This window comes from Pundamilia nyererei, unplaced genomic scaffold (genome assembly GCF_000239375.1).
Source record: "Pundamilia nyererei isolate P.nyererei 1_Seehausen unplaced genomic scaffold, PunNye1.0 scaffold00289, whole genome shotgun sequence".
NCBI classification, from domain to species: Eukaryota; Metazoa; Chordata; class Actinopteri; order Cichliformes; family Cichlidae; genus Pundamilia; species Pundamilia nyererei.
The window spans coordinates 320039-341655 of record NW_005187690.1 but is presented as its reverse complement, the minus strand read 5'-3'; the positions used below and the strand labels follow the sequence as shown (position 1 = coordinate 341655).

Here is a 21617-nt window from a genome sequence, read left to right as displayed (position 1 = left end):
AAAAGAAAAGCCACGACAGCTGCTGCACATCTGTGGGCTTGGTCAAGCTAAAATCAGTTTTGAAGTAGCTGCTGCTGATTCAGACCAACATTTGCTAATTGTATATGTATTAAATATATTAAAAAACAAAACAAAAACAAACTTAAAGTTAGGTAGCCTGTGAGCTGCATTCTCTGACCATATCAAAGGAGTCAGAATGGAAACGTGAACACGCTGATCTTAGCCTTCGTCACCTTTAACCACAATACTGTTGGCAGGATTGTCAACAGGGACAAATCCCAATATTTTACAGCTGAACGTTGTCAATTCATCACCATGGCTACTAAAAGTCTGATCTTAGTGTTTAAAAAAAAAAAAAAAAAAAAAAAACACAACAACACACCCACACAACACACGCACACACACACAAAGCTACATGAGGTCAGTTTGCCCAAAATTGTGCATCATTCAGCAAGTGGCTCCTATCGGACTAAGGAGAGGTAGCACGTCTCTCTGGTTTTGTCCTGGTCAGGGATTGGGTGGCTTCTCTGTGCTGCTGGGTGGTGTCAGAATTGGTCCCGCGGCAACAGGCGATAGCTGACCGGCGTTACTCTCAGAGAACATACACTCCTGAGCCATTCTCTGCAGGAAGAAACAGTTCCATGTTAGTAATTAAAATCACTTTAAGCTCCTAGGACCTGGCGTCCACATATGTGGACATCACATTTTGGGTTATTTAGACCAAAATACTCAATTTTTGCTCTACAAGGGCCTGATATCCACTTACGAGGACATTATACTGCTACTGTTCTATCAAAATTTTAAACGAATATCCTCAGATGTGGCTCTTATTTTTCGTATAAACAAAAATCAGGTTTAAAAAAAAAAAAAAAAAAAAAAAAAAAAAAAAGACAAAAATCTGTCCAGTAGGGCTGCACAATTTTGCATAAAATGAGAATCATGATTTTTTTTTGCTTAGAATTGAGATCACGATTTTCTTTTCCAATATAAATATTTATTGCACATCAACTTCGTAACAGTTGAGACCGAACATAAAAACAACAAATGTCTCACATTTTGTCGTTGCCGCAAAATGTTGTACTGCTTGCAATTCTGTCTCCACCGTTGCTCGACACTGCGTGTATAGAGCAGGTAGTGCAACAATAGAAAAATAGTTGCGGGACGGCACTGTGTAGAGTTTGTCTAGGGCGACCGTTTTCCTAAATCCCTCGTTTTGCACAGTGTTGATGGGAGCCATATCTTTAGCCAGGCGATAAGTGATAGCCTCCGTAATTTCTTTGTGCCTGCAGGAGTTCGACAGGTATGGGGAAGCGCTGTATAAGGTTCCCGTTATTGATGGTTGGGTGGTTGACTGGGACGGATTTTCTCCTGTCACTTTCTCCTCATCTCTCACGTGCTCTCCGTTGTTTTTTTCCCCCTGCCAATTTTAGCAGCCAGCTGGCTTCTGTATCACGTGGTATAAGGCTCCGACCTTGTCATTTGTTGAGTAGGAAGAGTGAGCGCTTGTTTTCATGCAGATTATGTCCCGGATCAAAATGCGGTACAATAGTCTCTTTTTTTTTTTTTTTTTAAACATAGTTGTCATTTGGAAATGAGATCGCACATAAGTATGAATTGAGATCGTGATTTTCTAACGATTAATTGTGCTGCCCTACTGTCCAGTCAGTCATAAAATCAAATTTCAAAGCTTTCATGTCATTGATGGATGAACACATGTAGCCGGATTAAGCAGTTTCCCTAATGATCAAATTTGCCAATTTATACCAAGTAGACCCTGAATGATCAGGCAAGTTTTTAAAAACCCGAGTACCATTTTTACCAGGTAAAAGCCTGATATTGGTGCCTTACTTTTCCAGCGACAATAACAATAAGTGTTACACTATGGTAAAACAATTTAAGTGGCCTCAGTTATATTCTTTCTTTCCCTTTTTGGGCTCGAGTCCTCCACCGGTTCTGTAGAAATATGTGAAATTTAAGCCAAAGAATTAACAACTCTTTCAATTATATAGACTTATATATAAGGCATGCATTGCTCTAAGCTCTTGCAAGGAGGCTTCTATATAGATATTTAACTACACTTTCTAACCCTTTTAAAAACATTCAAAATTGTGTATTACTTTACAGTGATACTAATCTTGCATTTCAGATTCTGAGTTTTCTGTCTACTTTTTCTTACCAGTAGGTTCAGATAGGCCACGTGTGTCTGGATATTGTGTCTGTCATCTGCTCTGACTTTTGGGAAGTTCTTGAGCTGAGGTTTGGGTTCAGATCGCAGTGTTTCCATGAAGGGAGTCATCCACTGATAACACTGAGACACACTATCCCATGTGAGACCTGAGACAAAAACAAGTTAACGATTGTGAGTGAAGTTATAAAACAAAGAATGCCACCAACAAATAGAGCCACAAAAAAAAAAAAAAAAAAAAAAAAAAAAAAAAAATAGAAATTAAATCTGATGATGTGAATGGGGAAACTCACCTGAGACTTTATGAACAACGTCAAAGGTGGAAAAGTGGCAGAAGGCAGCTGCGGCAAGAACGCTGTAGTTATAGTCGAGCGCGGTGATGTCCATCATACACAAGTCCAACAGCTGCAACATGCAAGTCAAAGATCAGTATAATACTGAATCAGAAAGTGTTTGCATCATTTTTTTTTTTAATTCAAACAGATGAATAAACAAGGATAAACAGAAAAAGAGGATTTAAATAAATGTAGCAGCTGTTGAAAGTACCTGTGTGATCTGGATGTAGGTTTCCTGGGAGAACTGCGGCTCCAGGAAGTTCACTCCATTTTTCTGGGCTTCAACCTGAGTGTACAGCTTCAACCAGGAGATGGGGGTCTCAGGACAAAGGTTCCAGTCTAACGCCTATGGGACAGCAACACGGAGGTCAACACAGAAACTTTGATTGCTACCACTCAATATTACAAGATTAGATTAGAAAGTGAAGTAGATGAGTTTGCGTACCTTTAATATCTGAAGCTCTGTGCGCTGGATGTCCCACTGGTCGCAGGCACCGTCTGTGACATAGGCAAACTCGTAGGTTTTAGGAGGGTAGATTTCCTGATGAGAAAGAAGGGGCAAAGTTGGTTATTGAGATTAAACGTCATCAGCACAAACAGAGGTTTGACTATCAGAAATATCTGACTCTATAAGAATTAAGACACTCACCTCTATCTTGGAGGCTATGAAGAGCGCCGTGATGCCGATGAGTTGCAGGTAGTCTTTGTTGATATTCTCCTGAGTGAGCATGAAGCGGTCAAAGTAGTCCTGGGCAAGGTACGCTGTCTGTCTGTGAAGGCTGTACACCTCACTCACCTGCCGGGGCAATCGGACATAAAGGCTGAGTCTTTGTCCAAAACCAGAACAGTCGAATTTCTGCACATTAAAGATTTTCACGCTCACCTCAAGCAGCCAGTCCAGGAGAATTGCCCTCATCTTGGGCTGCAGTTTAGGATGCCGCTCCAGGTAGCTCTTGTCATGAACGTACTTCAGCTCCTTGTTAAGCATTTTGATCCACACATCGTCCGAACTAGCCCAACTGGAAGAGAAATGGCAAGTTTTAACCATTTATGCTGGTCAATAAGTACATGCAACAGTGATGCTAACAACTGACTACAGACTGGACAAAATCCAAGAGGTGAATTAACAAGTTCTGCAGACAAAGCAAGTAACAGGATACATCTGAAACTTGATTTTTACTTGCAAAGTGACTTTGACTGTAATTGAGGGCCTTGAACCCTAAATACCAGGTGGGGTGGAGCAACATCTCCAACAACAATAGCGCTGTGGAGTATTAAGTGTTGCGCTACGACCTCCCTATTGAGGTGTAAAAGCTACACTTACCTGAGATGAGGAATGGGCGAAGCCTTGATGAAGAGGTTCTTGAATGTGTATTGTTTGAAGTTGGACGGGTTTGCTGGTTTTAGCTCTTTGTGGGGAGTTTCTATGAGAATGCATGGAGACGCTCCATCCTCTGACCAACACTTCTGGAAAGAAAGAATAAAACTTGAATTTAAAAGAGGAGACGGAAACTCCCAGACCTGACTGTTGGTCAAGCAGATGTATTAACATACTAAAAGGGATTAATCTGGCACATCCCATTGCTCTGAACAAATCAAAGTTACTCAACATTGTGACTTCACCTAGTCACAATGTTAAATTTGCAAAATGTATGATTTTCTGTGGAATCGGTGGCTGCATTTCTCTGTCATTTTTGACACTGCCTACATACTAAGTGTCATCTCATCTACAGCAGGACTCTACGTTACACCACCACTGTGAAGTTCAGTTTCATATCATGCTAAACAGCGACACCTGCTGTTGAATAAAAGGTAGTGCATGGCTACGACTAGAAATTTACTACTGAAACCTTTTCACCTACTCCTATAATATGATCTTATCCAGATACAAATCTGCTAGAAATAAGTCACTTAGGACCATGTATCAAGTCATGAGAGAAAATAGTTAAATAAAATATTTTAATTAAATAAAAAGGAAACAATGCAAACAAAGCCCATTTTCGACTACAGGCACCCATTCTATCTATAAATACAGAGACCATTTACTATAAAGCTTTACTATGTAGTATATGGTGGAAATTAAATTAATTTCCTTATAAAAAAAAAGTTGGGCTCACACACACACACACACACACACACACACACACACACACACACACACACACACACTGGGCTGAGCTCTTATCAGTAACAAACAGTCATTAAGCATCAATATCATTTGGGCAGTACTAACTTGTATTTCATAGCTTTGTTTCTTGGCAGCGGGTTGTAGTTTCTTCTTAGAACACTAAACAAGAAAAGACAGAAACATGTGCCTTTGAGCTAAAAACAGGACAAAGCTGAGACAAACACTGATAAACTGAAACACAGGATTGCAGCTAGTAACAGAAACAAACCTCAGTCTTTCTTTTCCTCAGCGTGACGGTGCTATTTGGATCTCTGGCTTGAAGAGTGATGCGATCACTGAAATTAAAATTAAATAAGAATGGTCAAATAAGAATCTGCCTCTTGCTCACTGAAATATTAATCGAATTAATCTGCAATTAGAACCAACTTAAAAAAAAAATAAATATTGGTGATCAACTTAAACACCAGTATTGATGGAAATAATGACTGGGCCACAGTGACAAAAGCAATCAGCAAGGCAACTGTATTAGGAGTTTCGCCCATTTAAAGAAAGGGGTGATTACCGCTTGATGGATTTAAAGCTTTTACATTTGAGTGACTGGCCATCTTATCTTACTACATGTGATTGTGAACTGGTGACAAGTACAAAAATGTATGACATCACTGTAGGCTCTAAAACCTAATCACATTTACAACAGACTATGCCTTTCAGCAATCAAAACATTAAAAGCAACAGTGAACAGACAATGTGATCCAATCTAACTGTACAAACATCGATTAGTTTTCACCTCCAGTCACTCATCTCTGCTTAATTTGAACAATGGTGTCATTAAAGTCTCCTGATGTATAAACATCTGGAGTTTGATCTCTGAGGACCAGTTTATGCACATTTAGAAATGTGCTTAATAGCTTTGCTGTAGGGTAGTGGCTCCACTTCACCTCCGGGCCCCCAGTTTCAGAACAATCACCAAGAGGTGCTCACCTGCGCCTGGACATGGTGCTGACTGTATTGTATGGCTCCGCTGTAAAGAAGAAAAGGAGAGATTATATTAAATTCAATATTAACACTGAACAGAGATATTAAAACAAAAAAAAAACAAACCAAACACTTGGGACAAATAATTCAAATTCTCGTGGAAGTTTTCAAGAGTTAAGTGGGCCCTTTCTGAAGAAAATGCCCCCCCAATGCAACTAGGCATCTGGTTTAATGCTATAGGATCATATACAACCAAAAAAAACTGTTTAAAAGTGAATGATCCACAGCTGGATCCTAATACGCTCAACAACCTCAGATATAATAAGACATCCCTTTGTAGGATTACTTCTAACTTGCTTACAAGTGATGGTTAGCTTATAATAACATATGCAGTGTTAGCTTGTGGCCACCATTTTAGGAGCCACGGAGATTCGATAAAAACCGAGAACGGGGAATTAACAATGCCGACAGACTGCATATAAGGACTACCAAGTGTCTCATTTCAGAGTAAAAAGGTAAAACTGATTAAAAACGTGATAAATGCAGAGCCAAAGCAGCCAGGCAGGACCTGTAAGCTAGTGTGGTATCTGCAGCCAGAAAAGAGGGGGGCTGGTTTTTCCCTCGATTTTGAACAAAAAAAGCGGAGAAATCCCGCAATTCATATCAAATTTACCACTTTCAGCGTCACAATATACATCTCCAAACATCTTTGGTGTATTTAGAATGAGTGAAATCGACAAAATACTAACTTTAATTCGGGGTTGAAACTCAAAGACGCGCCAATTTCCGCAGCGTAGAAGCGGGAGGATTTGAGCCCTACCTCCCCGAAACTGCTCCAAGCCTGCCGGGTTAAAATAGCCAAAAAGACCGCTTAACATAAACGATATATAATTTAAAGCCACCTGGGCACCTAAAACAAACCCTTATGAAGCACATTTGTCAACAAGAGGATTTTTAAGCGCTACAAAGTAGGAGAAACTGAGACCGACCTCAGGCCAAAGATACAGAGGGGAGCTACTGTAATTAGCAAACTTAGCTCGGTAACTCCTAACTAGGTCAACAATAACCAGCTAACCCCGATGTGTACTTAAACTGGGCATCTACAGCTTTTGCATGCAAACGCATTGATAAATGCTTGGTTTAAGGAAACGTGCACAAATGACAAAGACAACGTGAGGACGTAATTTTGTACAAAGTTTTAAAGCTACACGCCTCAGTATTTTAACAGAATCTCCACCAAAAGGCCAAATTCTCTCTAAATACACATCTGGCACGACATGCAAGAGCCAACTAAAGTAGAACAGACTACATCAGAGGTGGAAACAATGCCCGGGCAGTTAAAAAACAAGTAAACAACAAGAACACAAGAAAGCAGTCCCCGCTTTAGTCCGCATTTGAATCCTTTTTGCGCCAATAACGACGACTTAAATACGAAACCTAAGATGAAAACCGCAGGAAAGGTTAAGCAGCTTCGAGGCATAAAATATTAAACTATAAATATTCATATAGCTGAAGTCTCCGAGTCGGTGCTCTTACCTCCTTAGTGAAGAATGAATGAGTACATCAGCTGTGGCGCCGGCGCCAATCCTTATATCCGCATCTGCCTGCCTCCTGCCAGTGCGCATGCGCGTTCCCGGTTTCACAGAAACGCGCTAAACGTTTAAATACGAATTGAGATTTGTACAAACCGGCTAAACTGGACGGTTCTAATCGGGTTGTTATAACTTCGACCGCGATAAAACAGCTTATTGACAGGCTCAGGACGGAGGTAAACCGGCTGTGCTTCCAGTTTGTCTGGAGCCTCCGTTCATTTCTAAGGGACACCGAGCTGAAGTATGAATTATGCAGTAAACACCACTTTCTGTACATTGCGGTTAAACTTTAACGATTCCGTAGACACCCTTGAGTATACTAGCAATAGATATTGGTGGTAATTATTTCAATCCGTGGAGTTATTTTCGCTTTTTTACGCGGCATCGAAACTCCTTCCGCATCCGAGTCCCGCCTGTGGGAGGGAGCTCCATGACGTAGAGCCAATGAGAAGGCGAGCAGCTGCAGCCGCGTGCTCCTGCAGAATGTAAACAGAGGACCACGTGCATCTGCTGTCAAAAAGAAGTGCTGAAAAGCTGCTGCTACTTCCAACTTTTAACTACAACAATTATAATTACTTCACGAAACAATAGCAGAGCAGCAGTTATAAGAAAGTAAATAAAATAACTTGAGATTACCAACCAGTAACGAGAAAATAAAACTGACAAAAAAGGCACCAAGCCACTACAGAGATTCCTAACAACAATAAAGTGGAGTAAAAAAAACCAAAACAAAAAACCCAGACAAATACTCAAAAACAAAGAGCCAAATAATTAAGAATGCCATCAGTAAAAAAATGCTAATATAAACCTCATAAATAGATTTTTTTTTTTAAAAAGCAACTACAAATAAGTCAGAGACAAAGAGATAATATGGGAATATAGATATGTAAAACACCAAAGTGGATCAAAAAGATCACTGAGAGGCATAAAACAGCTGCCAATACACAGTCAACTACTACAGAGACTCCTAAAAATCACAACATTACAAAGGGCTCAAAAGAGTCTTACAAGAACAACAGAGAGACATTAAATAACCATAAGTAGACACAAAATGGCTGTAAATAGACAAAACTGTTGCAAAACAACAAGCACTTTGAGAGCACAACCCTCCGGAAAGGCAGCTTCCTCTCCAGGCAGTATTTACTTTTAAGGGAATAGTATTTTTTGTACATATTCTTTGTTTTCTTTGTTGTTGTAATTTGTACATTAAGAAGTTATTTCATTGTTATTTTCAGCATTTTAGGAGCACCTTATCTAGCACTTTATTTAGCATCGTACTTTAAGCATAGATTTGCAGAGGAAGAACATTTGCATACAAAGTTTAATTATTTATTGAATATTTATTGTGTATTTTAAAATCAGTTGGTAGCCTTTGTTCCAGGTCCTGGACAGCTGCTCCTCGTCAAGAAATGTGGTGGTTGTCTGTGAAAAGGAAAGGTTGTGATTGAGAGCAAATAAGGTTTACCAGTAAGGATAACTAATGCAAGTGTGTGTGAAAATCTAGAAATAAAGGTGGTGCAAAGAAGCAACTGTAAGACACAATTACTCACCTTTCTTTCTTGTGTCCTGTTCAGGGTGTTTGGGCAAATGTTTCCTTGGGGGTCCAGACACCATTTAAAGGTTCCGGGAGAGGCCATGGGTTAAGAGAGTGTGGCGTTTTTATAATAATGGGTATGGTGTAAGGATAAAGTGTAAAATATGTATTCATATGAAAATGAAAAATGTATTTAGATATTTATTTATTTATTTGAGTTGATTTATTGTATAATGTGGTGGAAGGTTGGGTTTGAGAACTCACCTGTTAATAGAATAATGGTTTCGCCTGCAACAGCTGAAAGTACTTAAGGCTGCTAGTTGCCATTACATGGGTGGACTGTTTGGAGAGGAGAGCTATCTGATAAAGAAATACCCTTTGTTCCACTATACTTGTCTTGGTCTGCCTCATTGTAAATCCAACCACAAAAGGCTGCCCTGTAACAAGCAGTAAACCTCAGAGCAGGAGCAGCAGATCAGCTGATCACAGCCTGTACACTAAGAAAATCTACTAAAGCTCACAATCAAAACTATTGTGAGCTTGGAGTCTTTTCCCCACACTGAGCCACTACAACCAATTTAAGGGTTCCTCCACCTGATGAATCCACTTTAACCTTTGACTGTACTCGTTTCCCTTTTTAGGTGTGGCATTAAAGTTACTCTCTACGATGTAGACAACAGAAAATAGAGCTACTTTTAAAAAATGCACTCTTTTTTTCTTTGCTCGTGTTCTACATAATTGATTCAAGCTAAATAGATTCAATAGAATTAAAATTTAGACTGAAATACTTAAAGCTCTTGGTAATATGGTCATGTAGCAGATACTTGTAACATTATTTCAAAGGTGGATACAAGCATCAGTTTGTGCATTTTGTCCGTCTGATGCCACTAGTTTGAAAAAGACCATCAGTCACTTGTCAGCAGCTTCTTGTTCTGAGGCAATAGTGCTAACCACTGCACTCCCTAGAATATGAAGTTATCTTCTGCAGTATTATGTGTTATTTCTTGCTTTTGGTTGTTGTGTTAATAAGCAAAACTGAGGCTAAAGAAAAAGACAAAGACAAGAAAATTGTGTATGAAAACATTTATTAGAGGCTAATAAGAGATCACATGTATTAACTATTACAGTGTGAAAACAGATGACCCCACTTTTAATTAGCTTTTTTTTTGTTTCTGATATCAGAACAGAGTGATCTGTCATACATCCAAAAGACAAAGGAAACCAGTTATGTTGATAAATAAAAAGGTAACCCTAAAAGTCCTACACCTTTTTTCTTTTTGGCAAAGTGCAGTATTATTCCAGTAAACTACACAGAAAAGCAAAAAATGACAAAACAAAACAAACAAAAACCCAAAAAGTCTAACACTTAGTGGAAAAATGCCATAAAATATTCTTCACACTTACAAATAAAACAATAGGAGAAAAAAAGAGGTTTTGCTACATCATTCTGTCTGGTTTGTTGAGTCATTATAAAAGCTGTACAAGGACTGGGCGGATGGTGGTGGCGAGAGCATATGAGCTTCCTCGAATGATGCATAGTTGGTTTCTGATGTTTGTCTGTGTGTTTTAATTTATTATTACGTCCACTTAAAAAGTTAAACAAAAAGAAAAACGAGTTCAAGTTCTTCATTGATGCATTGTCATCATAACATTTCAACCTGGAAGGCACGTGATCCACAAATTTCAAGGCATTGAACAAAAAGCATTACAAATCCCTGTTAGATTAATGATGGAGAGATGAGCTGAGAACAGATACTTAAGAAAAAAAACAAAAGAACAAATAAATCGTTTAAGGCTCCTGACAGCAGGAGGAACCTCCGATCCCTTCTGTCTTTAAGTTTCTCTTTTTCAAAAAATAAAATGACACAAAATAACATCGTTCGTGATTGCAAAACTCACTGCAGAGAGAGACATTCGAGAAAGGACAAGGAAAAAAAAAGCTTGAAAACACAAGAGATCCACTCTACTACAGTTTACGATTATTTACAGCAAATAACAAAAATGCCTTACAGGGCTTTGTTAACAACGCTACCTTCCCAGAAACTCGACTAGAGACATTCAGTCAGGTTTACAAGGCGATTAGAAGACCACACTGCAACAGTTTCCATTAAAAGTGACTGAATCTTTTCTCCTCCATAATATGTGTTCGTTCCACGCTGCATCTCCGTATCTTCAGAACAGGATCGGTTTCCAAAACATCATCGTTAGGCAAATTTACAGAGTTTAGTAAGTTTCTGTTGATGTGTGTAAGGAAATGAATTTTTTTTTAAGTTGATAAATAAGCAAAATGTGAAGTTATATGTAGAGTCCTTCACCTGTTCTTAAATTATTTGCGAACATTAAAATGGTTGCCGATTTCTGCCAGACAAAAAAAAAAAAAAAAAAAAAAGGGGTTTAAAACAGAAAAAAATTAAACATTTTGGAACAAATTTTCAGTTATAAAAAGTCACAGACTGAGTCAAATTTTCTGTTTAACATCAGACAAACATACATGCTCCAGAACTTTACTTTAAACCTGTTTACCCTATATATAGATTTAAATAGTCTTTTTTTTTTGGCAGAAATGGTCTTCCATAGATTTTAGTCACTCTATAAGGTTGGTTATTTCTCAACTTTTGCAGTGTGGCGACTCGGCCTGGGCTCCGCTTATCCCTACAGCAGACACATTAAACCATTAAACAGTCTACCATTTTAGAGCACCGTAACCGAGAGCTGTTATCAAACACTCAAACAATTTAAAAAAAAAAGAACACCAGTATAATAAAACTACGGAGAGATTAAAGATCACTGCTACTTTTTTTTTGGTTTAAATATTTAACGAAATGTAACTACGTTAACATGGAAAAGAGAACAGTTAAAATAGCATAAGGTACATTTCTAAAACCATGTTAGGTACAGTTGAGCAAAATATATAAACATAGCTGAAAAAAACCAACAGTTTCTCTCCATCCTGATGGATTTCCAACAGTCAACTGATAGTGTCAGAGTTCATTTCACAGTCCCGGGACCAAAAGACGTTTCTGTGACACTAAACAAGAAGTTGATTATTTCTCACAAAGGTTTTCACAGAGGGAAAGCACGCAGGGACATAGCTGGAAAAGTCCGAGTACACACAAAGAATCATCAGCCGTCAAGTAAATCTGCATTTTCCTAAAGAGTAAAGGTGATTGGTTGTGACCCTGAGAAGTGGACTGCAGATTCATTTAAGAACAAAAACAAAACAGAAAAAAAGAAAGAAAATAATAATTATCCATTTTTCTTTTTTTCCCCCCACCATCATGACACTAACAAAACTCTACAACCATGCAACAGATTGCACACTATCATAACCAAACACACCTAAGCAAGAAACCATGGACGCATATATACCAACTTCATACTGATATGTAATTTGTTTTTTCTTTTCAAAAAATATTTTTGGAAGTTTTTTTTTGTTTTACATATTTTTTAACATTTCTATTTATCTCAAAGCTACTGTTAAAACAAGGCGTTTAGTGATATTTAACCCAGTATTTTTTCCATTTTTTTCTTTTCTTTTTTTCTCCTTTAAAGAAATATCATGAAAAGTACTGAATTATAAAGTCAGAGGCAGGTTCAGCTGGAGCTGCAGGATGAGCAACATGGAAGTTTTTCACCTCTGGTGGTGCTGCAGAGCTCAAAAAGCAGGAACTTAAGGAAAAATACCCTTTAAAAGCTTTAATACAGCTGTGTTTTGCTTCACTGGCTTCATTTGTGGTGTTTTCGAAGCTTTTTAATAATCAGTCAAACACACACAGCATAAGGTTGGGTGAAGGGAACGAGTTTCTTCTGCAACCAAAGTGAATCACAGAGAGAACCGTAGCACAGAAACTAGAAATCTACGTCTGAAAGTACGAGAGCAGAAAATGGACTAACAGGCAAAGCAGCTACAGTACATAGTTAGGTTTGACTCAGACGTGATTCTAATTTTGCTGAAACTCTCTGTTTTCAGTTAACACACCCTCCAGTTTCACAGGAGAACCTTTGAATGCACGTGTTTAAGTCTGGCTGAAGCGTTTAGTATTAAAACATAACAGCAGGAACCGTGCTTTTTATAAAAAGAAGAGAATTTGTATTGCACTTATAAAGAGGCTCAAAATGTTGCACTTTTCTTCTGTAATAAAGATGTTATAAAGCTTTAAACTTTCACCATCAAAAAGGCGTAATTATAATAAAGTCAGCTGTAATAAAGCAGAGCTTCTGTTCCTACAGTTGTTATGGACATACCCTGTTCTCCTCTAAAATGCAGGAAGTCACTCAAGACACAAACAGAGCATTTAGTACAGATCACTGATTATAAGCATGTGAGATTACATAAAGGGAATTTTTCCTTTAAACCCACCTAAACTTCATCCTCTAGTGTGAACAGCCCTTCACTGGCAACATATTGGGAACACTGCATTCCAATACTCCTGCATTGATTAAATGAAAACGTTGTCCGGCTGCACTGTCTATGTTCAAGTCATTTAGGATCTGAAATGTCTCCTACTGCCCTCAGTCAGTCCAAAAAGTTGCCTAGATGACCAGCAGTCTCACTGTGAGACCCTGAAGTGACACCACCAGACCATCCTGCCACACAGTGAACCTGCCGCTTAGTAAAGTGACCTACAGCATTGATTCTACACATTAAGGTGACCGTAAAGAAGAAGAAGAAAGAAAAGAAAGAGAAGTCATCATGACCTCTGTTTCTCTCTGTGATTGGACGTACAATGCTCTGAAGAAATAGAAGAAGAAATGGTCTTGTGAAAAGGGAGGGGAGGGGGGGGTTAACTTTATGACCTTTACATATCCCTTCTTCTCAGTATCAATACATAGGAGGATGGAGGATGGATGAAGAGGAGTAGGACGCGGGGAGTGAAGTGAGGGAGGGAGAAAAAGTCTTCACTGGCCACATTACTGATATAAAAAGTCAACAGCCACCTTCCCGATTTCACCACCCATTAAGCTTTCAGGAGAAATTAGTTGTGAGGTGTGTAAGTGGTGGCTGATGCCGTAGTTAACTTGCTGCTGGTGTTTGTTGAGAAGATGAAAGAAAACGGAGATGAATGCTTGTGGGTGGCCAGTATTACATTCCTGTACTGCTTAAAGTATTGAGGTTGATGATGATGATGATGATGATGAATAGTGATGAGGATGTCTCAGAAGTTGAGATGCCTCTGGCTGGGCTGGTGCAGGTGCATGGTGTTGGCTTTTGGGGGGCGGAGCAGGTTGAGGCGTCGCAGGGCCTTGCGGGACATGGGCTGGGTACGTTGGGTGGGGTTTCCCGGCCTTTGTTGCACAAGGCCGGCCTGAGCAGAGAGCGCCGCGGCGTAGCAGGAGGAGTGAAGACTGGAGCGCCGCTGTGAAACTGCCGCCTCTGGCCTGCAGGAGGCAGAAGTTTTCAGAAGAAGGCAGATTAGTTTTTAGCACAATGCAATAAGTAATTTAACAGCTGCTTCAGAACATGCATTGGTTTACTATTATATCCAATTATCAGGAGCATTTTTGAAGTATCTGCTACATTGTGTGCTCTTTCAGTTAGTAGATTATTTTTTATTAAAATGTCTCAAAAAGCCTGTGACTGGATAAGTTAACACTAAAAACGGCTATTGCGAAGTTGGTGCCTTTGAAGTGTTGTCCATTTGGTACTTTTTGACATATTTATAAATATGTCCAAGCTTGAAATCTATTTTCCAATGATGATGAAATTTCTGTCCATGGACAGAGCCCAGATTTTACCTGTGGCGAGAGCCATCTGGTGTTCTTCTGGCCTTTTCCTTTCCACTTGAAGCTGTCAGGCTCGCGGTCATCTCATCGGACGAAAAGTTCAATTCTGGTTCATGTGAGCTTTGTGGCAGGGGGTCAAGGTTCAGTCGTGGGATGCTGTGGTGAGTGTAGACGGACATGCTGGGGTGTTCGATTAGCAGGTTCTCCAGAGGGCTGGGCTCCAGGACGATGGGAAAGGTGCTACGCCCAGTGAAGCAGGGTGGGGGGGTAAGAAACCAGCTCTCCTGCAGAGAGCGGGTGTCCACACGCAGAAACCCACTCTCATCATCTTCCTCGTCCTCATCTGGACCACCGTCCGGGTCGGTGTCAGCCGTTGAGTTGAGGGAGGTGCAGGAGGCGTAACGGACAGGTGGGATGCCCATGGGTGAGGGGATCATCACCAGCTCATCATCTTCTTCATCCTCCTCTGCCTCCACCTCCTCGTCTTCATCTTGGATGATGGTGGATCCCGAGTGGCCATCGTTACACTGGCTGGAGCCAGCTTCAGCTAAGGGGTGAGATGAAGGTGTCATTAATGGAATGAAAATAGTACTAGAGACGCATCAGATTTTATGTCTTATGAAAAAAGTAACACCTGTATCTGAAAAGTACCAAGTACTAGTCATTCCCCACATGCTCTTACAGGCAACTTTTACAGCAGAAAGAATCATGTGAACAACCTGTTACAAAAACAGGCTTTTAAGGCTTAAACCTATTCATTATTAAGGCATGGCCGCTTTGACTGCAGCAGGTGTCTTCTACTGTGAGTCATCGAACTGCACCTCATGACAGTGTTTGTGCCTTTTTGAGCATCTTTAAAGCCATCGTCTGTCAAACAATAAGGCCTGTTTTGTATTGACCTTCCAGGAGGCGGTGGTGGTGAATGTCGTTAACTTGTAGAAGCTTGTTTCCACAACTAAAAACAGAAAAACTATTTTTTTTAAAACCCAATAAAAACATAAATCCATTTTTAAAAATAACTTTGGGTCGTTATCTCAAAATTTGGACTTTGACTAACTTGAAATGTTATTTTCTCATTTTTGAGTTATTTTCACAGAAGTTTGAGGTAATAAATCAAAATTTTAAAATACCAAACTCGAAGTTTTGAAATAATAACCCAAAACTTTGGTTTATGTTCTTTTTTGAGTGGTGGAAAAAGTTCGTCCCTTAAACTTAAAATACATTGGTTATACACAAACCAGTGAAAAGAGATTCAAAAATAGGCGTCCCTCTCTTTACAGCATATCTTTGTGAACATGTTCTGCGCCCTACTTTTCTAAAATGTTTCTCTATGAGGTCTCGAACCATTTGGTTTACAGACATCATAAATCCAAACTCCTTTATGCAACTGGTCATTTACTGTTCCAGCTGTTGTTTTGATTTTAAAGTAAAACGCCTGTGTAATGTCATCAGTGTACCAGCAGGCGGCACTGTGGCTTGGCCACGCAGCAGAAGGGAACCTGCCAGATGTAAACAATAATTTTCTGGAAGCTGATCAGCCAAACAGCTGCAAGCAGGCTGACAGCCTGACAGCTCAACATTGCATGCCCAATGAACCGCACGCACGCATGTTTCTGTTTGAATTTGCAAAAATGTCTGTCTGCTGTTAACCCCAGGGAGAGCAACTTAAGCTCTCTCTACAAGAAGCAGCATACACAACCACTGCTCGTTCCTTTGCACATAAATCATCGTGTGCAGCGAGCACGCATACATCCTGCCCTGCTAGCTATCTTATGCAAAACTGGAGGCTTGCCAAAAGCTGTGGGTCGGGCTCTTGTTTTGATCCAGCCACAGCTTCTAATGATTCACAGAGAAACAGGAAGTTGTGAGGTGGAAGGCCAACATGATCTCAAGCTTGCAGACTGGATGTTAAAAATAACTTTGTGTCTACACAGCAGACATCTCTGCTTGTTTTCAGTTTTCTTTAAGGATGGGGCCTTACTTTTGTAAAGAACATGATTATTAGAATGTTTTAGTGGTCATCAAACACACAGGATGAAGATAAAGGTTTTTCGACCTCCACCCTTCTCCTCTGACCTCAGTGCTCTCACCCGTTTACTGTGAGAGCAGTGTTTGAAGCTCAATTTCTACACGTGACATTAACACCGCCCTGTGGCTCTGACTCCCTGGAGTTCACAGAGGAGTCCTTGTTTACCCACAACAGGCCAGAGAGGTTGCAGGGTGCTGACTCGGTTCGCAGCAGCTGATCTTCTCACTTTATCCTCTCAGCAGCAGTGGGACAGCCCCCACTGTCCGAGCCCCATCAGCTGCTGCGGAGGCTGCAGGCGTTTGCAAACACAGCAGCTCACGGTATGCAGTGTCAACTAGACAACAGGTCTCCAGCTCTAGAATGGGGTGCATGTAGTGTTTTGTACACTTGGGCTCACTGTACATTGGGTTAATGAGGTCAGTCCAGATTATGAAAGGACCAGCTGATCCCCCACATAACCCTGTCTCCTCCATGAACCACAAAGGCTCAGAGCATGCAGAGCATCAGCAGAGCAAACAGACAGCATCACCTTTAACCAGACTTCTTCAGCTCCTGGCCTCATTCAACCACATTTGCAACGTTCAAGCCATACTTTCTTATAACATTATTACTTCTTACTCATTTCTGACACTGTGTGTGGCACATTCATGAGCCTGTATTCACACTTGATAATATGCATGAGTGACGACAGGCCATAAAAACCTCTTTTTTTTTTTTAAATATTGCTCTTGACATGCTTACTTATGTGATAAAACCCAAACACAATTCTTTCACCACACAGATCTAAGAGCACAAATGTTTGTAATAGAATAAATAATAGGTCCCCCTTAAATCAGCTCTAGCCAGAGCTGGTGAGAAACCTGACAGAAAATGTCAACAAAACATTGAGTCACAAATACACTCAGCTTCTATCAGCCTTGTACAAAACATAGCATGGTGTATCTTTGTGATGGAGACACGGATATGATGTAGCCAGGTGTTTTTATAGTGGAGGGATGTTTGAGGAAACTTTCTGCCCATACATGTTTACCTCCTGGAAGCACTGGGACCTATTTTTACCTCATCTGGTTCTCCAGGCACTTTTGTTTGACCTGTTTGCAGGTTGACTTGCCCATAAACTGCCTGACATCCAACCTCTTCACCCCCTCCAGCTTGAAGTGAGTCAGACAGCCTCTCGTTCTCACCAGCCCTCGTGCCAGAAATATTCACACGGTTATGGAATTTTGGGAGGGGGGGGCAATTCAAGTTAAGACCCACTGTGGGTTAACACCAAACCAAAGCTGTGCCAAGAATCATCCAGAGCCATTTGGGAGTCACTGCAGTGTGTCATGTTTCTGCATACAGTGTGTGGGTGGGTGACTTGTTGAACTCTTCTGTGTCGTGTCGTGTCTGTTTTGACTGGAATCTTTTTATGGTCTCAGACTGCACTGGAAACTTGGCATGGTTTTTACCTGCCATTACAAAACTCTAAAGTTATACACTGTCTTTCTAGCTGGTTGCTCCATGTTGGATTAGCTCAGTAGCCTTTCCTGAACTCACAGTCTTCATCAGGGGGTGGATTTTGCTCTAATCTTCCTCAAACTGATTGATTTTTTTTTTTACTTTTGGCATATATGCATGGCATTTAGCACTTGCTATGCATATATCTGAAGTGTGTGTGTGTGTGTGTGTGTGTGTGTGTGTGTGTGTGTGTGTGTGTGTGTGTGTGTGTGTGCGTGTGCGTGTGCGTGTTTCTAATTTGTTTACCTATTTAACCCAAAGTTTTCACATATGCCATATAATGAAATGCTGGACAAAACATTTCTGCTTGAGCCCTTTGTTCCTCAGTGTCCTCCTGTTAGAGTCAGCTTTCATTTCATAGTTTAGTTTACAGTGTTTTGAGAACAAAAATGCATTGTCTGACAGCTGAACAAGTGAAGCAAGTCTCAAAGTCGTTCTAAAGTCACTGCTGCGTGTCAAAATGTTTATTTACCTTCTACTTTATGGTACTAATGCAAGGTGTTGGCTGATTACAGATTCTGAACCATTAACTGGTTCTTGTGAGAATCAGACTTACTCAGGTAGTTGACCAGGATCCAGTCTTCATCCTCCTCCTCTGTCTCCTCCACTTTGCCGTCCCCAGGTCTGCTGCCTCGACTCACCTCCTCCACATCGTCCCCAAAGAGAGCACTGGCGAACCTCTGGAACATCCTGAGATGTCCTGCAGGGGCGTGAGGATGAGGGAGGGGTCGGGGGAGGCGCGTGGCTCTGGGCGACGGCGGGGAGGTGTTGCGGTCGTTTTGGTCATCAGCTGCGGGGTTCACAGCAGGGGGAAGGCTCCGTAAAGGTGCTAAAGTGCATCAATAAGTTGTGGTCATAGATCATCTGAGGGCCAGCAGGCGCAGGCTGGACATCGCTCAACGTCAGGATCGCTTCAGTGAGTGCAAAAGTCTTCAAAAAAAAAAGCCCTGAGAGGCAGAGAAACATGAGGATTTGGTTATAAACATTTACAGGTGCTGGTTTTACACACATCCCCATCCCTCATTAAAGATGTTAGGACAGAGTCTGAAAACACACCAGGGCTTCCCAGAGAAATGGTTTAAACACAAACACACACACACACACACACACACACACACACAAGAACGACTTTAATGACAAGCCTGTTAGTATTCGCCTCTAGCTGCACAAATTTCCGGGATGGATTAATTTCCTGTCAGACTTGATGGTCATGAGCAGCAGCTGCAGTTTCTTCAGTTATTGATCTGAAGGAAACGAGCGGAGAAAAAAGATGTCCTGTCTGTGTTTAATTCACGTGCAAATAAAGGATCTGCTGTGCTCAGAGGACGTACAGACACAGCTGGCTGGCAGCCTGTTTGTTGGCCTAACTACAGCCTTTCACATGAGGAAAGTAGAAAGAAATGAAAAGTCACAAGTGTCACTGTCACCCTACAGCTGCTGTGTAAATGGAACCCACTGGCACGATATTAGCAGATTGAAGCCAAGTGTACTCCCCCCCCCCTATTTTGGCCTTCACTCTACGAATTCAGGTTTCTGTAATATGTCCAAATGAACTCTTTTACTGTCCAACATGATAGCCCTATAGACATTACTTATGGCTAAACAAGCAAACGATGGTGCAAGATGCAAATGTATCATCTATAAGACTTCCATTACATGTAAATTAGATGTAAACTGAAGAAAATGTGGCAAATATGATAAGCAATTTCATCATACTTCGTGTATAGGTGTGTCAGGCAACACATGAACACTGCCTTAACAGGTGCAGTAGCTCAACTGTTGTAATAACAGCCTTATCTTACATCATTCACAACCTAATCATTTGTTATGAGTAACGAGCTCTCTCAGTGGATAAGTGACATTTTAATTTCATATATCTGTTGGCACTTTTTTCTGCTTACGCAAAATGACTCACGATAAGTTATGGTTTATCCACGAACACTTAAACATCTAGTTACAATAACTGTAATCACCGGTAGGAGGCGGAAACAAAGCACGGCACTGGATAAAAACACTTAAATTCTCATCAGGAGCAAACAAGCCCAGATATCCGATTTTTTTCTCCCTACCCTTGAAGGCGCATTGCCTCTGGCTGTGTTGCGTTTAATTACCTCTCGTATTTTCCGGCACATAGCGAATAAAAAGCGCTCTTCTTTTCAAGAACAATCTAACCCCGCCTCTGTAAACATCGAACAGCTGTGAGGGACAGGAAACGCTTCTGACTGACTCACTGTCTCACACCGACAACAGCAGGCTGATAATCTGCAGCACCTGTTTCTCATTCCCCCTGCTCACCCTCCTGCCCCTCCTAGGGCAGGTCATTTCAGGATAGGCCTAAATCATTTACACGACTTTATTCCTGTTATTATAATAATAACCATACACAAAGAAAAGCTCTCCCGGGCTTGGTTAATGCCTGATTAATGCTGTTAAACGGGTCACTGAACGTCAGCGCAATTGATGCATCTATTACATCAGATCGCGCTTTGTTTGGGTGTTGAGTGCGAAACGGGCTGTAAAAGAAAGATGGGCTATGCATGGTGTTTAAATCGGATGTCTATACAGTATGCAGTCTACGGGATTAAGAATAAACCCATAAAGTGGGATTCAGTGGAGGATAAAATACAGATTACCCACGTTTTAGCTGGCAAACAAGAGTTAATACACAGCTAAACTCAAAGGGCGCACGCTTTTATCCTCACCTTAGATGATTTCTGTAGAAAATAGTTAAGATTGTTTGGGGAACCCATCTTATTTCGCCCCCCCCCCCCCCCCAAAAAAAAAAAGAAAAAAAGATTCTTATTGACTTTACGGGACAAAAGCAGCAAATAGTCATTACCGAAAGGAATACTTGACACCTCTGCTTGATAAAAGACCAATTACCAAGTTAAGTTTGTTCTCAATGGAGTGATCGAAGCGCTAATGTGATTTGGCGTCCAGACTGTGGGGGGATAAAGGCTGAAGTGATTCGGTAATAATGTGGAGCTACAGCTCCCTAAGAGTGTTGGCCGGTTTCGATGGTTATACAAGGAAAGAAGGAGGAGGAGGCTGTAATTCTACCCGCACAGTACTGGACCGCATATTCACTTTAACTTTTATCTCCGTATGATATGATATCAAATATTTTCCCAAAATAAACTTACTCCAGTCCAAGTCGAGCAAAGGCAGAAAGCTGTGCAGAGCCACAGCAACCAAAGCCACCGGCAGAGAAAGCCGAATAAAACGCACAGTTAAGGCTTAATAATGGAGCATAGCTTCTTAATTGCTGTATATCTACCAAAACACCAAGTGCCTATCCTGTTATGTGCATGCAATTTATATATAATACCGAAATCAGAGGCTTTGGGGCCGGGTATATTCACCGAGATGAAAACAAAGAGCTCACCTGCGGCAGAAGGAGGAGGAGGTGTAAACGAGTCCAAACCGTGATTAAAATCCTTAAAAATGAGGTAGATGCGTTACTTTTCGAAAAATAGAAAAACTTGAGGTTTCTTCGCGGAAGAAATAAAATATAAAAACGTTACTTTAAGGACTGCACATCAGGAGTCACAGTGCGGCGTTTCGTTTCAGTCCCGTTTCCTCCTCGAGCCCCCGACTGCGCCTTCTTTTGTTGTT

General features: G+C 40.7%; 2 protein-coding genes across 3 annotated transcripts; both read right to left on the bottom strand.

The window, feature by feature from the left end:
• Window positions 1-375: 375 nt before the first annotated feature.
• ccne2 (cyclin E2) lies at window positions 376-7556 on the bottom strand. Of its 2 annotated transcripts, none has more exons than XM_005750819.1 (12): window positions 7160-7556; window positions 5630-5669; window positions 4917-4983; window positions 4754-4807; window positions 3845-3987; window positions 3404-3539; window positions 3170-3316; window positions 2966-3061; window positions 2732-2866; window positions 2479-2590; window positions 2177-2334; window positions 376-621 (listed from the first exon to the last, which is right to left on the bottom strand). In XM_005750819.1, exons 2-12 carry the CDS (start codon window positions 5641-5643, stop codon window positions 508-510), a joined length of 1176 nt encoding a protein of 391 aa, XP_005750876.1. In that variant the 5' UTR covers window positions 5644-5669; window positions 7160-7556; the 3' UTR covers window positions 376-507. The 2 variants fall into 2 exon arrangements, with proteins under 2 accessions (XP_005750876.1, XP_005750877.1); XM_005750820.1 differs by lacking the exon at window positions 7160-7556 and adding an exon at window positions 6373-6458.
• A 2267-nt stretch (window positions 7557-9823) lies between these two features.
• Window positions 9824-21617, bottom strand: tp53inp1 (tumor protein p53 inducible nuclear protein 1). Its single transcript, XM_005750818.1, has 4 exons — window positions 21388-21617; window positions 18559-18949; window positions 14486-15020; window positions 9824-14128 (listed from the first exon to the last, which is right to left on the bottom strand). Exons 2-4 carry the CDS (start codon window positions 18689-18691, stop codon window positions 13906-13908), a joined length of 891 nt encoding a protein of 296 aa, XP_005750875.1. The 5' UTR covers window positions 18692-18949; window positions 21388-21617; the 3' UTR covers window positions 9824-13905.

Excerpts from the sequence above, each read along its gene's own strand:
- tp53inp1 (XM_005750818.1), bottom strand. The coding sequence starts at position 18,691 with ATGTTCCAGAGGTTCGCCAGTGCTCTCTTTGGGGACGATGTGGAGGAG. Across the intron at positions 15,021-18,558 it reads GATCCTGGTCAACTACCTGA|CTGAAGCTGGCTCCAGCCAG; the intron begins GTAAGTCTGATT and ends CTCACCCCTTAG. Across the intron at positions 14,129-14,485 it reads CCAGATGGCTCTCGCCACAG|GCCAGAGGCGGCAGTTTCAC; the intron begins GTAAAATCTGGG and ends TGCCTCCTGCAG.
- ccne2 (XM_005750819.1), bottom strand. Across the intron at positions 3,988-4,753 it reads AACAAAGCTATGAAATACAA|AAGTGTTGGTCAGAGGATGG; the intron begins GTTAGTACTGCC and ends CTTTCTTTCCAG. Across the intron at positions 3,317-3,403 it reads TCCTGGACTGGCTGCTTGAG|GTGAGTGAGGTGTACAGCCT; the intron begins GTGAGCGTGAAA and ends TTGCCCCGGCAG.